Here is a 17,729-nt window from a genome sequence, read left to right on the forward strand (position 1 = left end):
CAGATGACAGCGAATGCTATAGCAATTCTGTGTTGATATGTCATTCATCAGATCTAACCCATTGTGATTTTTTTCTCTGGGGCTACATGAAGGGCCTCATCTATGTTCCCCCTCTTCCTACAAGCCAAAAAGGAACTCCAGCAGAGAATCATCGCTGCACTGGAGACTGTTACCGCAGACATGCTGCAGCTTGTTTGGCAGGAGCTGGACTACTGTTTTGTGTGTGTCATATCATAGGCAGTGTGCATATTGAACATATTTGTGACATCCTTATACCTTTCAATTTCTTATTCATATGTTTATGGCTAAATCTTATTGAGTTGAGCATTACACCTGTGTAGTTTCCTTTACCTTGACTATGTAGTTACTGAGATATTTACATCTGCAATGATATCAAATTTCTTGAAACACACTGTACATACAAATACAGATATATTTAAGAATCATTTGTTCGGCTGGCTCTGTATATGCCCTGTTGTCCATTATTCCCTGTCACTTGCAATAAAAACAAGTCACAGCAGTGTCGGCATCAGTCAGCAGTCACACAGAAGGGTAGAGCACAGGAAGAAATTCAACAGCTCTCCCTTCCACAGTGACATTCAGCCCTTTCCGGAGAACTCCGGAATGAGCCTAGCATGATAATAACGCTGGTTTTAAAAAAAAACATCCACATTCTTACCCCACGAGTTTGAGAGCAAGAATTGGCAATGAATGATTGATGTCCTTTATTTCCACATAGGCATTTGACCACCAGGCAGTTAGGTGCCTTCAATGTCACGTTTGGGTGCAGTGCTTTCACTTTAGTCCTGCCTTTGAACTTGTCATCTGCTTTCTAGTAGGATACAGCATTTCTTGGAAATCTACATGGAACTTCCTGTGTTGTATCCCAAAGCCACAAGGAAGGGTGAATGAACCTTTGAAGTGGATACATCTTGACAAATGAGTTGTTTCTTTTGGCCACTCTAGCCACTCAAAATCTTTGGCATCGGCGAAGAAAATTCAACTGATACCGAAACATTGGTACTTCTTTGGTCATTTTTGGCAAATCAATTTCAGTTTCTGCCTCATTCTTAAGGGCACGATGTACTAAGGAAGTGTTTCTCAACTGCCGGGATGTGACCCTGTACCAGGCTGTGAGAGTTCATTAGATTCTGTGATTGCCAACTATTTGAACCCCAATTCTATGCTTGTCAACAAGCCAGACATATACCATGAGGCATAACCTACTCACTAATATATAATTTCAAGGGTGCATATTAATGTATCAAGTTAAAAAATTAGAAAGGAATAAAACTTTTAAGCAGGACATCAAATACATAAATCAAATTTACTGTGCTCTCCTCTCACTATGGTTGAGAACCTCTACACGAGGCTTGTTCTGTGACCAGGTTTATCAGCTATTACATGAGTACATGATACACTTGAAAGCCAGAATATAAATGTAAAGTGGTTTGATATTAGATTTCCTTTTTTATATTATATATAGTTGAAGAAAAAACAGTATCACAGACGGTACATTTGATAAGTGTAGTAAAAGATGTAACAATATTATCTTCCTTTCAATGTTTCTATGCCAAGTTCAAACATTGAAAATTGTTAGTTTACTATTAGATTCTATTTACAAAATATATACAAAACTAGTTTAATCCTAGAACACTATCGTGTCCGCATATTACATTGTAACTAGCGCTATGTAAATTTTACATACATGAAGAAATTGATTTTCAACAGAACCTCTATATCATGAAAACAAAATTACTATTCTTTTTTAACATTATTTTGTCTAGTTTCCTTACATTGGTGTTTTATTCTTCATTTAAAAATGTATAAACATGGTCTTATTAACATATAATATTTTAATAGTGAGTCTTGATTGACAAGCCTGTATGTACATTAAGAATGAAGGTGAAAAGTTCAAACAATGAAAACAAACAATAATAATATTTATAACACTGTAAGCAAGGAATTAATGTAATTTTAAAGTTTTGCAAGAAATAGTGTGATTCTAAACTTTTGTTTTTCAAAATCTAACTGTCAAAATCAAAATTACGTGAAAGACTTTTCTCATTTTACTAGAGCTACGTAAAATTGACGTACAGTACAGAGTATAACATACACAACAAACGTTCACCGCTTGCACCTTCCTTACCAAAGTGCTGCCTCTCATCTGACAGACTACTCGAGGCACTGCGAGGTGGAGGGGTGAGTGGGTGCGAGGTGGGAGGTAGGGGAGGGATTTGAGCGCAAAGCATATGTAAATTTTACGTACGGTAGTGTTCTAGGGTTAAGTTATGTGGATGTGTATACAATATGTAGATATATTTAATAAGCTTACTGAAATATAAAGGTAACACTTGGATAAAATCATCCATTCAAAAAAAGCTGGCATTTTTACAACTACTGCTTATGTCTAGCTATGAATTCCATGTTGATAGTTCTGCTTTAAATTTAGACATGAGTGTCTTTTTAAGGTAGAGATAAATAAAAACTGTGGAACAAGAAAAATGAAGTCAAGTAATGTATTTTCATCGATTTGAAACACTTTGGGGAAAAAGCAGAAAGGCTAACCAAAAAAATCTGCAGGAAAAAAAAATCAGTTTTTTTCCCCAACCACTTCCAACTCTAGGTGTGACATACTCAAATTACATAATATCCATTGTTGCTATTGAAATTAAGGAAATTGTTTCTGTAAGTTGACAAGACCAATGCTCTTACACATTATTACTTTTTCCCATTTTTCCCAAAGAATATCAGTCTGTTTTCAATAAAACTTTGCATGGTTGTAGGTGTGTACCAATGCTATGTATATTTATTTTTTCATTCACCTTGGCCTATTATGGGGGCACAGGAGCATGCTGTATACCAAAAATTTTGATTTTCTTCTTCTTCCATTAACATTCATTACTGGGAGGCACAATGTTTAAATTTTACATGCACTAAAATCCCTGTCTTTAACAAAGGAAATTATGTTTTGAACTAAGATATTTTTTTTTGTACTTCATGGCAAATTTGAAAAGTGTGTGGTTGAAAAGGTCCCGTCCCCAGAGGATATCCAGATGCACAAGGCTCTGTCTGCTAAAGGTTAATCTGTCTGCTAAAGGTTAATCTGTCTCAGCCCTATAATGCAATAGAAATAATGGTATACTCACTTTACCATATTCAACTGTTCTCCTGTATGACCTTGAGGTTTCTGCTATTACATCTGGAACAGCACACTTCCCATCACTTGTGTTCTTCATCTTCTTTGTTCTGGGATCCAATGAATAACAATTATCACATTTTTCTAAGTTAGATCCACTGCTTCCCTCTTTGAAATCACTGCTGGAGGTGGAGATTGTTTCATTCTTCTCTTCATAAAACATTTCTCCACATGCCAGTTCCTCATCTGTATCACTTGACACGTAGACTTCTCCAAGATAATTTTCCACACATCTATCTTCGGAAGAGCTTAAATTTAAACACAGTAAGTAAGAAACAAAATACACATTACTACCATAAGCTTGCAATATATAAACCTCGTACCAGCTAAAATATATAAACCTCATACCAGCTAACTGTAGACCAGGCGAACGAGAACAAGTCTCTGCACAAGTAGTGACGCGAGACATCTCCACCAATGAACAGTGAGAGAAACGGGATTGTGTAATGGACGACTGGAGTTACCCACTTTCCCTGCTTCACTCTGTCAGTGTTACAAACTTTTGAAAAGGATAATACCGTATGCACATGGAAAACGGACCATATTTTAGTCTCCAGGTCCGTACACTTGGTTTACGAATTTGTTAGGGAAATATTAGGGATAAAACTGCAAGTGCAAATTTTAACAAGCCGTGCATTAACATACGGACTAAGGTCTGGAACGTACGTCAGTACATGCCATAAAATTTCTGTACATGTACGGTCAGGACTGTAGGGTTGGCAACGGTGCACTTTCACCACTCGATTTCAACTCATCCTCCTCTGCTGCTATGCACAGCCCTGCTCTACAGTTAGCTGGGACAGGGTATATATATTATAATAGTATTTGGTCCAAAATCAAGTGGAAAAAAAAACAAGAAATATGTAGGTGAGAGAAAGACCACTAAAATATTCTATACTATGAACTTAATTAGATTCATAGACACTTCAGAGTAAAATTTAATGTTGTGGGAAACTCTTCATTTGTAATCATTTAAGTTTGTAATTTGTGCACAGTGTTTGATATGTAATAGTGTGTTTGTGCGTGTGTGTGTGGAGGGAGGGGGGGGGGGGCAGTACCATTACTAAGAACATTTGCATTAAGCATCACCGACCAACAACTAAGCTTCATCCAGCATCCCCTACATACGGATTTCCACTTTGAGCATTAATTGTGAACTTTATACATGTTGATTTTGATTTCATATAGTAAAAATAATTCAAGTGTTTATTCGTATGTTTGTTACAACCAAGGGCATGCATTGACATTTGGGGTTAGGCAATCAACTAAATATGGTTCCATTTCACACAGATATGTATTAATACTTGTATTATTATTATTATTATTAATATTAATTAATATTAATAATAATAATACTTCTAGCTATAATAACTACAAAGCACATATGCAGGTTTGAACCTGTAATACAAAGTAAAACTATTGTGTAGTCATCATTATTCTTGTCTTTTATAACAATTGGTCTATTTATGTTACATAAATATGATAAAAGAATGTTCGCCAACTTGAAATCAATGATAATAAAAATAAAATAACAGTGGTTCTGAACTGTCAACATATGAGGCTCACATCACACAAAATATATACTTTTTTAAAAATGTCAAGGAACCAGTGTTGTACCACTTGATATGGATTGACCCTATTTCCATTTAAATCTGTAGGTACTGGATGGTTAAAATATGAGCATTTAGCATTTCTCAACTAGGAATAATTTTCGTAAAGCACAACCTCCACCAGCCTATTCCCAAGGCTCGAACAAAAACCCACACCGAGAATTTTTCCATTTTGAGCAGTGGAGAATAAACACTTAAGAATTCAACTATTGCTTGAAACATGTAAATATATTTACAGATTGTTCTATCACTTGTGCAACTTTACCTGAAGAAAATATTTCATTAATGAGAAAAATTCTAGGTTTACAACTTGAGCTTGAATCAAAGATGCAAATGAGTGCCTTTTCCTTTGGAATATTTCTCTAGGAATTTTAATTATCTTCATTTACCACTGCAATGGTGGTAGTGTGCTTCATAGGTGCTAACTGTATTTGTGGCAGGTGTTGCAAGATTGTATTATACAGTGTGGCTACAAATTATTGGATGATTTCATAAGGCTATATTTTCACTAATACTGAACATCAATAAACTATCTTAGTGTCATTTGAAAGAGGGAAGTTTGAAGTTTTCAAAGTTGTCATGTGATTTTAATTTGTTTTCATTTTTCTACTTTTTCCTAGAGGAGAAATGACTGCTCTGCCAACCGATCATAGCTGGTGTGTGATTGAATATGCACAAAGAGACAGTGTTGTTACTGTTCGACAGGCATTTAAAAGGCAATTTAAACATCGTGCTCCCCCCCCCCCCTCATCATTCCATAGGTGGTTCGAACAATTTCGCGATAAAGGAAAAGGACACACAGGGAGGCCAAATGTAAGTGAAGAGATTGTCAACAGAGTCTGTGAAAGTTTCACATGGAGCCCTCAGAAATCAGTGTGGAGAGCCAGTCAGCAGTTGCAGATACAAACATCAACATTGGGGAAGATTCTACGGAAGCGATTGAAGTTGTTCCGTACAAACTGCAACTGGTACAAAAACTTCAGCCTGATGATCCAGCAAAGAGGCTTGTGTTTTGAGAGAATTTGATGGCAAGATAGAAGAGGATGAGGGTTTGTTGGAACGAATCATCATGAGTGATGAAGTGACATTTCATTTATCCGGAAAAGTCAATAGGCACAATGTCCAGATATGGGGATCTGAGAACACCCACACTGTCATTGAGGTAGAACGTGACAGCCCAAAAGGAAACATGTTTTGTGCCGTTTCTAAGAGACGCGTGTTTGGCCCTCTTCTCCCCCCCCCCCCCCCCACACTATCATGGGAAACGTGTACCTGGACATGTTGGAAAGTTGGTTAATGCCAGAGCTCATGGAAGAGGAGGAACAGGGGTTCATTTTCCAACAAAATTGGCATACGAATTTCTGGGGGTAACTATATCGACACCTGCCAGGTAGATGGATTGGTCGTGCAACGGCCACATACAACACATTCCGCATATTGCCACCACGTTCACCACACCTCACAGTGTGTGATTTCTTCCTGTGGGGTTTTGTCAAGGACAATGTTTACATCCCTCCACTTCCAGCTACACTGCCAGAATTGAGAAGGCACATTAACAGAACCATCAAGAACGTCACACCAGACATGCTTGAGATGGTTTGGCAAGAATGGGATCACCACCTGGACGTCTGCCGTATTACACATGGGGCTCACATCGAGTGCATCAAAAGTCAGTAAAAACCTCCCTCTTTCAAATGACACTAGGATGATGTATTTATCTTCAGTATTAGTGAAAATATAGCCTTATGAAATCATACAATAATTTGTAACCACACAGTATTTCAAAATAATAGAAAGAAAAATATAAGCAGAAGCCACTCCTCAGCCATGATCTTTGGTCTTCCCTACCCTGCTACAGCATTTCATACTTCTATGGCAAAATATGAAATGTAATATGTTTATGGCATGTTTATTGTTAAAGGTTTCTGTCTTTCAAATCATGTGCTAGGAAGATAAATTATCTAAATGCAAACTATTTTTTTTTTTTTTATAATATGCATATTATTTTCAATTTCTTAAATGCTTTGTTAGGTTCCTGGCAGTAAAAAATGTACTTATTCTATGGCTGAGCCGATACCACTTTGAACCGATACCGATACTTGTATAATTCCAATTTAAAATAACAAATGCTATATATATTTAGTTCAGTATGGAGATAGAAGAAAATGGCTGAATCCCAATCCTGGACATCCTAATCCACCGCAAACCAGATGGCACCCTCAGACATAGTGTGTACAGAAAACCCACCCACACTGACCTGTACCAAAATGCCAATAGCTTCCATCACAAAACACAATGCCTCGCCGTTCTGAACACTCTAGCCCACAGGGCAATAACCGTTTCTGACCAGGAGAATCTACAATCATAATTCACTCACCTCAGAAGCAGTATACAGCAGAACGGATACCACATCAGAGATATCAACAGGGTGATCAACAAGGCAGTTTCATTTCAGCAGAGACGAAGCATGGACAGCAGTGTGACCCATTCTTCACAGCCAAGAGAAGCCGAACATGAGGACAAGGCCCTTACAAGGACCAATACAGCACAACACAGCCCCTAAGCAGAATTCTAGCCAGGCACGGGATGAACACTATTCAGAGGCTGCCATTGAAAACCAAGGCCCTACTCCATTCAGTCAAAGATGACCTGGAACTCTGTGTTCCAGGAGTATACCGAATACCCTATGAGTGTGGGCCGAACAGGATGCACCATTGAGCAGCGGCGGAATGAACATCAACGTAATATCTGATTATTGCAACTGGAAAAGTCAGGACTTGCGGAACACAGCATCACCGAGGGACACATAATTGTACACCAAAATAATAGCCACATGTGCCGGTTACTGGGACCGACAGGTAAAAGAAGCCATAGCCATATCACGGGAAAGCACCAATCTCAACAGGGATGTGGGACTCCAGCTCAGTCATGCCTGGAACTCACTCCTCCGTAAAAACAAAGCTCCAGCTAATAAGAACAGAAGGATCCAGAGCGAGCCAATAAGAAGGCAGAGTCCAAACTCCACCCATAATAGTCATAGACATATATTTAACCCTACACTGGTCTGCATTTCTACATTCCCTGAAGATGAGAGCAATGAATGCCCTTGAAACTTTGTAAGCTAACTCCAATTTAACCTGGCTGGTAACCTGAGAACACTTGTTCGAATCACGTTGTGTATATATATATGTGTGTGCAAATATTATTATTACATTTTATACATATAGATACATCTCCAATGTACAGTCTTTTTTATAGATCAGTGACAATCGTCAGATATTTCAAATATTTGAGAAATATTAAGTGAAGCTAAGAGCGAGGGAATCGTGTCGTCGTCGTCCCCCTCTCCCCTAATGTTGAAAAATTAGAAACTCAATATGCTGACCAAGGCAGAAATTTATTTTATTATAAAACATAAACTAAATGTAACATTCATATCATGGAAACAAGGCTTAATAGTGTCATAATTGAAAAATGAGATAATGTATCTTCAAACTCCTCTAAAACTAAGGAATCACTCTTCCCAAAGTAACATTAGATCATCTGTGAATGCAAGAATAATTCATTCGTGATTTACCAGCCCCGGACACGACGTTTAAAACTAACAGTAAAGATGTAATGTAAAACCAATCTTCTCTCCTTCTTCTTTCCTTTATCAAAGAGAATAAAAATTAGTAAACGAAATGTAAGCAGAAAATGAAACGTACCAGTCTCTTGCTTTTATATCAGGTGATTGACTTCAGTACAGTGATATTCTGACGTGACTTTGCATTTGATATATATACTTTCAGCAAATGATTTCTAAAAAAAATAAATGCATAAATTTTATCGCTTGGGATTGAAGGAAATCCAAACCCATCACTACACTTTTCAGAAAGTAAGTGCCATCATCTGAAGTGGCCGCGGTGGCTCAGTCGGTAACGCGTCTGACTACCATGCTCAAGGTCCCGGGTTCGATCTCCGGCCGGTTCAAATCCGGGAACTTTTCTAATGGTGGAAGCGGCCCCGGCGCCCACCCAGCGTCGAATAACATGGGTACCTGGGGGAAACCCTGGGGGGTAAAGGCGGTCAGGGGTGTGATGCTGATCACATCACCCCCACTCACGACCGGATCAAGAAAGTGTGGGGCGTTACCCCATACCCCCTATACGCCTTCATGGCGTGGTGCTATGCACAGGGGAACACTTTACTTTTACTTTACTTTAAGTGCCATCATCTGTCATTCAAAGAAAATTATTACCCTGCCACGTTCCCTGTGCGGAAACACGTCTGTTAAAATCCAGTTATCCAGGTCGGGACAAACAAAAGTCTAAAATTGGAAAGTAAAAGGGCGATTAGCCCAGGTATTTGAATTTCCAGGAATATGCTATGTACTATGTCTGAGACACGTCCACCACTTTCATGGGTGGCGACCTTTTTGACTGTGGGAAGTTTCTAGAGAGATGTCCGCAAATACCAAAGAAAGTGAAAGGATTAGCCACAGGTGCACCACTGGCTTTCGGGACCTCATAGGGGTTATTGTTACACAAGACAACATTGTTACACAAGACAACATTTGTACAAACAAAGCCCAGTCGACTTCAGAGAGAACTAAACAGAAGCATCGAATTCCTATGGGGATAATTTCACGTTACCCTTCATTTGAACATGAGTTTGATATGGGTTTGGATCTTTGTGTCATGTACTTGTTGTTCATGGAAACCTAATGACAGGTTAATTTAACAAATGTACAACTATTTTTTTTTCAAAGCCAAAGATAAGTTGTAAAAGGTGAACAAACCTTTTGTAAAAGGTAAACAAACTTTGAAAAGGAACAAATTTTGGTTTTGGCTGTGCTTCTAGTGACTCAAAATCAATGGTATTGCCTAGTATCGGTGCAAAAATATCAACTGATACATACAGATACTGATACCAGACAGCCCTAACTTAAACAAAATTATTAAACTTTAAGAAGTTATTTTGAAATAATGAAATTGTAATGTGCTAAATTATATTAGAATATTCATAATCTGATAAAATGATAATGTAAATCACAACAGCCACTATTTCAGTCATCTTCAATAAGAATTTCACAGATTAAATGATGTGAAGCAAATGAAAGGTGCCACAATCAAATAAAAATTAGTGGAATTTTGGAGAAATCAAAGTTTGAACGCTTCATCTTCCTGATTAGTCAAAAGTGCCAGAAAAGCAAAAAATTAAATCAATCAATTAATCAAAAACCAATAAGATGGTTCAAATACAGCATTTTATGTAAAAACATGAAAAGTGAAATTCACATATATTGTTCCTAACATGGTAATTTGCCAACATTTACAATTGACACCTTAGCAGGATAGTGGATATCCACCCAAGTTAAAAGTGCTTCCTAAAACACCTATTAAGCATTTGACGAAAAAATATTCTCCATACTCAAACTTTTTTTTTTGTAGGTACATATTACTTGCATTATGGAGTTATTTTTCTTGTAGTTCACGGTTCTTAGAATCACTTAAACACATTTTTTGATGCAATGTCTCCTTTCATCTACATTTATTCTTTATTTGATTAATGTTACAGTTACAACAATGTAGTAAATTTAACAAAAATAAAAAGAAGCAGTTATACAGAGAATCTTGTCAATAATGCTAAATTACTGAAACATAACCACTCAACTAAGAAACAAGTAACATGATTTCTTTATAAATATTATTGTTATTTTAAATAGAGATGTCATCAAATTTCAATTATGGATTTTAAATATCACCAGGCAATTCAAAATCGTCCTCCACTCCGCAAAAGGTTCTGATGTCTTCTGTAGGATTACATTTTAAAGGCGCTGGCTTACCCTACTTGTGAAAAGGAGAATTCCATAGTGAGTCAATATTGCCATTCTTGTTACTTAATTTCTTCCAGTGTTCTTTTGGAAAGACATTTTCATTTAAAATAATAATAATAATATTTACAATGAAAGCAGATTGCTTGTTCCACAGTTGAATTGTTATGTTTCAGCAGTGTAGCATTATTGACAAGATTCATTGTTATAACTGTAACATTAATCAAACGGAGAATAAATGTGTGATGAAGGGGGAATGTGTTCTCCCAAAATGCTACATCAAGAAATGTGTTAATGCGCTTCTACGAACCGTGAACTACAAGAGAAATAATTCTCACTTTCCTACAGAACCATAGCCAGATCCTCAATCATAGGGAACCCACAATGTGAAAAATCCTTGCTCTGGCCCCACGACATGACCACTTTGAACTTACTTTTGTAGAAAATGCAGATACAGTGGCGGCAGCATCCAAGTGATGTTGCGCTCAATGGAAAGAACAGCACAAAGTCACAGCCAACAGCATTTAAGTGTTCCCCTATGACAGATTATTCTTGATCAATTTTCCTGCTAAGGAATGATTATACACCTACCTGTCTTCCCTACTTGAAGCTACATGGTCAATGCTCATGGCTTCATCTTCAGAAATCAAATCTTCATTTGAGGCAGAATCATAAGGCATGAAGTTTGGTTCACATCCCACAGACACTGACTCTACCTTGGAAAGCAAATCCTAGAATAAAGGATAAAGAATATTAACCCACTAACGTCCATGATCCCTGTTTGGGGATCACACAAATATTGCTTCACTGAGAATAATATATTGACAATTCTTTTCTTCTGCACACATGGACACATCACTGAAGGATTTTCTAGCATGACAAAACTAAAAAACAGTTAAAACATACATTTTAAATATATTTATAGATATAGTTATGTTCAAAAATGCAATATTTTCATCAGTAAATTTTTCTCATTTTAAAAATATTTTTTAAATGTAATTGCATGAAGATTTTAACTTTGATTTTTTTAACAGAGCATGTTTATTCTTTCTAAATATCACCCTCATGAAGATCTTTATGTATATGAGATGCCATTTTGTACTACAGCGTAATTTGTCATGATCCCCAGGCATTGCCATGTAATAAAAAACACTAGTGTGGGACGTTACCCCACACCCCCTATACGCCTTCATAGCATGGTGCTAAGCACAGGGGAAAACTTTACCTTTTACATTTTTTTTTCTGTGGACGCAAATTTCCCTTTTGTGTAACAATATGAGTTTGGTCTTTTATTTCAATGAATATTCCTCCCCATAGTAAGCATAATGAACTCTCATAAAATCAGCTATATTCTGTCCCGGATATCTCTGGAGCAAAGCCGAGAAAGGGGGGGGGGGTCTTAGTGGGCAGAACAAAGAAGTACACGCTGTTGCGAAGGCTGGTAACTACAGTAGCTTTCCTCCCCTCCATGCAATCCCATTTTCTCTCATGCGACCATTGGTGAAGCCATCTTCCGTCAATACTTGCGCAGAGACTTATTTCCATTCGCTTGCTCCAGAGATAACCATAGAGTTGCGCAATCACACTATAAGTCAACAAATGCAACAATGGTGTTTCTCGGTTGAATGGTGTTAGATACAACAATGGGTCTGGATATGTGTTTGATCTTTAATCAAGCTTTACATCTTTTGGAAGACCCCGACTTTGATGTTAGTGGCAGTGATTCAGATGAAGAATATGAAGATATTGTGGAAATTCCGCCAGAAGACATTATTTCAACTGAAACAATTGGGAATTTTTGTTACAGGAACTGTTCACATCAATCGAATGAGTAAGTTACCAGTAAAAAAAAAGCAGACAAAACACTGAAGAAAGGACCTCGTGGTACACATGATTTTAGACTTGACATTAGCAAAGAGATCCTCGCTATCACATGGAAAGGCAACAACATGGTGAAAGTGATGTCAAATCATCAGACACTGCATTTATTTCCGCAAGTGAAAAAATGTCAAAGCCAAGAAAGAAATATGTGGCCATTCCCAAACAAAAGCAATTTCTAAATATAACAAGAATATGGGTGGAGTCGACCCTGCTTGATTGGTCCATTCGGAAATATCACACAAATGTTTGAGGGGAAAAATGGTATTTTTATTTGATAACAAATGCAATTGACGTAGTCGTGGTCAATAGACATGTACTGTATTTATTAATTCAAGGCAAAATGTCACTTCTCACCTTCCGTCGGACGATTGCTCGAGCATATCATCAGCTAACCTCTTTAATTGACATCAACATCCACAGAGAGACCATCTTATCATAAAGGAGCAAAATGTGTTCTGCAGAATATTCGAAAAGACCTACTGGGACACCTCATACAAAGGACTAAAGAATGAAAGAAAAGAAAACGTGGAATTTGCAAGAAAAATGTTGGCAAAGAGTGCAAGAAATGAAATATTGGTTTGCAAGTCGGTTGCTTCGAAGTGTGTCACAATTAGATATATCAGTAGAAAACTTAGCATGTTGATTGTATAAACGTGTGCATCAAATAAACACTTCTGTAATTACAACAACATTACTGCGTGTTCATAATAATGCATCTGTGATGTTCATTGTCAGTGGTGATGACGATTTGGTGCCAAAACTGGGTGGGTCAAGGACAGTTTACTTTCCTTTGGTAGATAATGTTTAGAATAGTGCGGGGTAGTGGTGGTGATTAGGGGGGAGGGCAGTTGCCCCCCACTTTTTGCATGTTGTGCCCCCGCACTATGCTAAACCTTATCTACAAAGGGAAATATACCACCTTTGCCCCCTGGATTTGGAACTGAATCGCGGCCACTGGTGCAGGGACTATATTGACAAAAAGTAGTGGGGCAACTGCCCCCACGCCCCCCCCCCTGAAATCACTACCATTGAATGTTGTTGTACATCTATGTATTCATGTATGTTAAATGTAAGATGAGAATGGGAATTAGTTGTGAAATATGTTACTAACTTACATGTTTTTGCCCACGATCCCCAAATGTGGATGAGCCAATAAAATTCTTTTATGAACAAACTATGACATTTTTCGTTCTCTCGTAATAACATTCACACTCAGGTGACCAAAGGCAAACTTTTTAAACAAAAAAATCTAAGAAAAAATTTGGACGTTAATGGGTTAACTGCAGTTAATAACCAGATTAACAATTATTTACACATTACAATTTAAATATCACAATGTACAGTTTCTTTGGAACAATAAACATGTTCATCATGCTTACAGCAATACTAATGTAAATGTACTTTAGGATAGGGATGGCTGGAGAATTGGAGATCTAGATCTTTGGAACCAGATATGGTACATGGAACTTTCAGCTTGGATCTGACCAGCATTCACACACATAATTTTTTTCCATAAAATAATAATTTATCTGTGTTATTTTCATATTCAACGTTTGATTCAAGAATATACAAGCCAACTGGAAAATACACATTCTAATCAATCCTTTGTCTTGTTTCCATTGTGTGCGTGTAAACATCTTTTGAACATTTTGCAGGCCACATTAAAAAATGAGGTTCTCAGAATGCATTATGTTATTGAAAGTTTCACTTGTAATTTAATCCACAATGTGCAACTATTTTATTTCCACATTGTACAAACATCAGATTTGTACATGTGTAAATGGAAACATATGGATGCACGAGAGGTTTTGTGACTTGTTTGGTGCATTGTGCTGAAGTCAGCATTCTGAGAAGTAGAAAATTCAGCAGAGGAATCTAGCAATATCAGAATTTAATTTGGTATTCGATTACAAGTTTGTGACACATTATTATATTCTGTTATACTCTAATGACTTTATGAATTCACTTAGAATAATCAATGATTTCTGCACTTTCTCCAGTGTTAGAGAAAGTTCTGAATGCTACATGTATCTTACCATAATAATGAATTCATCGAAATATCAGAATTCAACTTTCTACATATTTGTCAATAATTGACATGTGCGGTTAATAGACTAGTCTTACCTGTGAGTTCTTAACCCTTAGTATGCCGCACGGTCTGACGAAAGTAAGCCCAGTGTCGCCGAGGCTTTGAGCGGGAAATTTGAATTCGTATACATAATGGAGAAAAATCGTAACAACTCTGGCACTATGGGACCAATCTACTTCGGATAACTTTTGTTTTGCAGGCAATACATCGGTGCATGCAACCATGTAAAATTTGGATGCCCCAACCGTGGGGGGTTACGGGCGGAGGCTGCATCCCCCGAATTTCAATGAAAAAAAAAATGGAGTTTGCCCCCTCTTCTCCAGCTACTTTGGGGAGAAAACCGGAACTTTTGCTTTTTTTTAAAGAATGGACCTTCCGCAACAGAATGAAACTTGATTCATGTTCGTGGGTGCAATACAATTTGAATAATAAGGCAAAACGTAAAACTCTAGCGAATTTTAGCCAATTTGCATATTATTCATAATATTGTTATAACTGACACTATGGGACCAATCTACTTCGGATAACTTTTGTTTTGCAGGCAGAACATCAGTGCATGCAACCATGTAAAATTTGGATGCCCCAACCGCGGGGGCTGCATCCCCCAAAATTTCAATGAAAAAATCATAAAAATATGGAGTTTGCCCCCTCTTCTCCAGCTACTTTGGGGAGAAAACCGGAACTTTTGCTTTTTTTTAAAAAAATGGACCTTCCACAACAGAATGAAACTTGATTCATGTTCGTGGGTGCAATACAATTTGAATAATAAGGCAAAACGTAAAACTCTAGCGAATTTTAGCCAATTTGCATATTATTCATAAAATTGTTATAACTGACACTATGGGACCAATCTACTTTGGATAACTTTTGTTTTGCAGGCAGAACATCAGTGCATGCAACCATGTAAAATTTGGATGCCCCAACCGCGGGGGGCTGCATCCCCCCATTTCAATGAAAAAATCATAAAAATATGGAGTTTGCCCCCTCTTCTCCAGCTATTTTGGGGAGAAAACCGGAACTTTTGCACAACAGAATGAAACTTGATTCATGTTCGTGGGTGCAATACAATTTGAATAATAAGGCAAAACGTCAAACTCTAGCGAATTTTAGCCAATTTGCATATTATTCATAAAATTGTTATAACTGACACTATGGGACCAATCTACTTCGGATAACTTTTGTTTTGCAGGAAGAACATCAGTTCATGCAACCATGTAAAATTTGGATGCCCCAACCGCGGGGGGCTTACGGGCGGGGGCTGCATCCCCCCAATTTCAATGAAAAAATCATACAAATATGGAGTTTGCCCCCTCTTCTCCAGCTACTTTGGGGAGAAAACCGGAACTTTTGCTTTTTTTTTAAAAGAATGGACCTTCATCAACAGAATGAAACGTGATTCATGTTCGTGGGTGCAATACAATTTGAATAATAAGGCAAAACGTAAAACTCTAGCGAATTTTAGACAATTTGCATATTATTCATAAAATTGTTATAATTGACACAATGGGACCAATCTACTTCGGATAACTTTTGTTTTGCAGGCAGAACATCAGTGCATGCAACCATGTAAAATTTGGATGTCCCAACCGGGGGGGGGGGGGTTACGGGCGGGGGCTGCATCCCCGAATTTCAATGAAAAAATCATAAAAATGTGGAGTTTGCCCCCTCTTCTCCAGCTGCTTTGGGGAGAAAACCCGAACTTTTGCTTTTTTCGTTCGCACTTGCATCTTGTGTAGCTACTGTGAATCTATTTCTCCCTTTTGACTCGGCTCTTTGTGGAAATATGTCCGGAAGGAAACGTTTGTGCGTTAGGGAAATCGATGAGCTGTTATATGATACGAAGTGTTTATGGTGAGGCGTTTGTTAGTCCTAACAGAGGAGGGACGGAGCCTTTGCAATCCTTTCTTTTGTCTATACTTCTGGATAGACGCACGCTTTAGACTCATGCTTTTGGCCTCTGGCTATCGTCAAGCTTCATTGCATTTCTAAAAATAAAAAAAATAAAAAAAAAAAATAAATAAAAAAAAAAAAGGCATCAAGTTGAGTTATACGTGCTGCTGCGCTCGTCGGAAAATACTTGTAGATAATTGGGAAAAACTTCTAAAAACCTGCCACACAGACGATACGAACATCGTAAGTATCTCAGGACATAGTGTAGTGATAAACAGGTGAAAATTAGGTATAACTTAAGGAAAAATCCTAAAAATGCCAGGCTGTTGTAATTGTTACAAAGCAAAGCTGGAAATAGAAAAACTGCAACGTGAACTATCAACAAGAAATGAGATCATCAAAATTCTCGAAGCAGACAAGTTAGAACTGTTAAACCGGAAAGGAGAAGAGAAGATGGAACATGGTACATGGTCAGATGTGGTCAAACGAAACATAAACAAGAAGTCCGCGATAAACTTGTCCAACAACAACTATGCAGCCAATCACAGTGTATCAAATACAGTTATGCATCCAAACCCGTTTGAAGTGCTAAACAATGCAGAAGTTAGCTCCATAACAACTGCATCGGCTCACATATCAAGTGCAAATGCTTTCCCATTGAAACACATCGGCAAAATGAGAAATCGACACAAAACAAGTAAACGTCCTGAAACCAATAAATACAACCAAAACACACTAGTCAATAAAAGTTACAAAGGTAATGTCTTAATTTTGGGTGATAGCCATAGTCGTGGTATTGCTTCTAAGTTGGGCGAGAAGTGTAGTGAATACAATGTATCTGGATTTACTAAACCTGGCGCCCCATTGACAGAAGTTGTTAAATCATTACCTGACATGTGCAGGGACTATGGAAAAAACGACCATGTGATCATAATGGGCGGTTCCAATGCTATATCAAGAAATGAAGGAAAATTGGTAATCTCAGTAATTAAAAACTGCCTTGAAACAACAAAACATACCAACGTCGTCATTACTGCCATTCCTCACAGATACGACCTAATACCAACTTCCTGTGTAAATTTAGAAATTAACAGTGTGAACTCTAAAATATACAAAGTGTGTAAATCCTCTCCCACAGCAAAAATGCTAAGCGTTAGTGAAATTGGAAGAGATGGCCACACAAACCATGGCCAACATCTGAACGGAAAAGGGAAAACACTTCTGTGTGATAATCTCTATGCACTA

At 37.6% G+C, this 17,729-nt stretch overlaps 1 protein-coding gene across 1 annotated transcript in view; it reads right to left on the minus strand.

The window, feature by feature from the left end:
• Positions 1–540: 540 nt before the first annotated feature.
• LOC145982335 (uncharacterized) overlaps positions 541–17,729 on the minus strand; it is an 87,091-nt gene continuing 69,902 nt past the window's right edge. Inside the window, exons 4-6 of the mRNA XM_083115897.1 lie at positions 11,216–11,355; positions 3,150–3,447; positions 541–630 (exon numbers count right to left, since the gene is read on the minus strand). Of these exons, the coding sequence (XP_082972023.1) occupies positions 541–630; positions 3,150–3,447; positions 11,216–11,355 (528 nt within the window). The remainder of the gene's footprint in view (positions 631–3,149; positions 3,448–11,215; positions 11,356–17,729) is intronic.

This window comes from Lepisma saccharinum, unplaced genomic scaffold (assembly GCF_977018435.1).
Source record: "Lepisma saccharinum unplaced genomic scaffold, izLepSacc3.1 HAP1_SCAFFOLD_127, whole genome shotgun sequence".
NCBI classification, from domain to species: Eukaryota; Metazoa; Arthropoda; class Insecta; order Zygentoma; family Lepismatidae; genus Lepisma; species Lepisma saccharinum.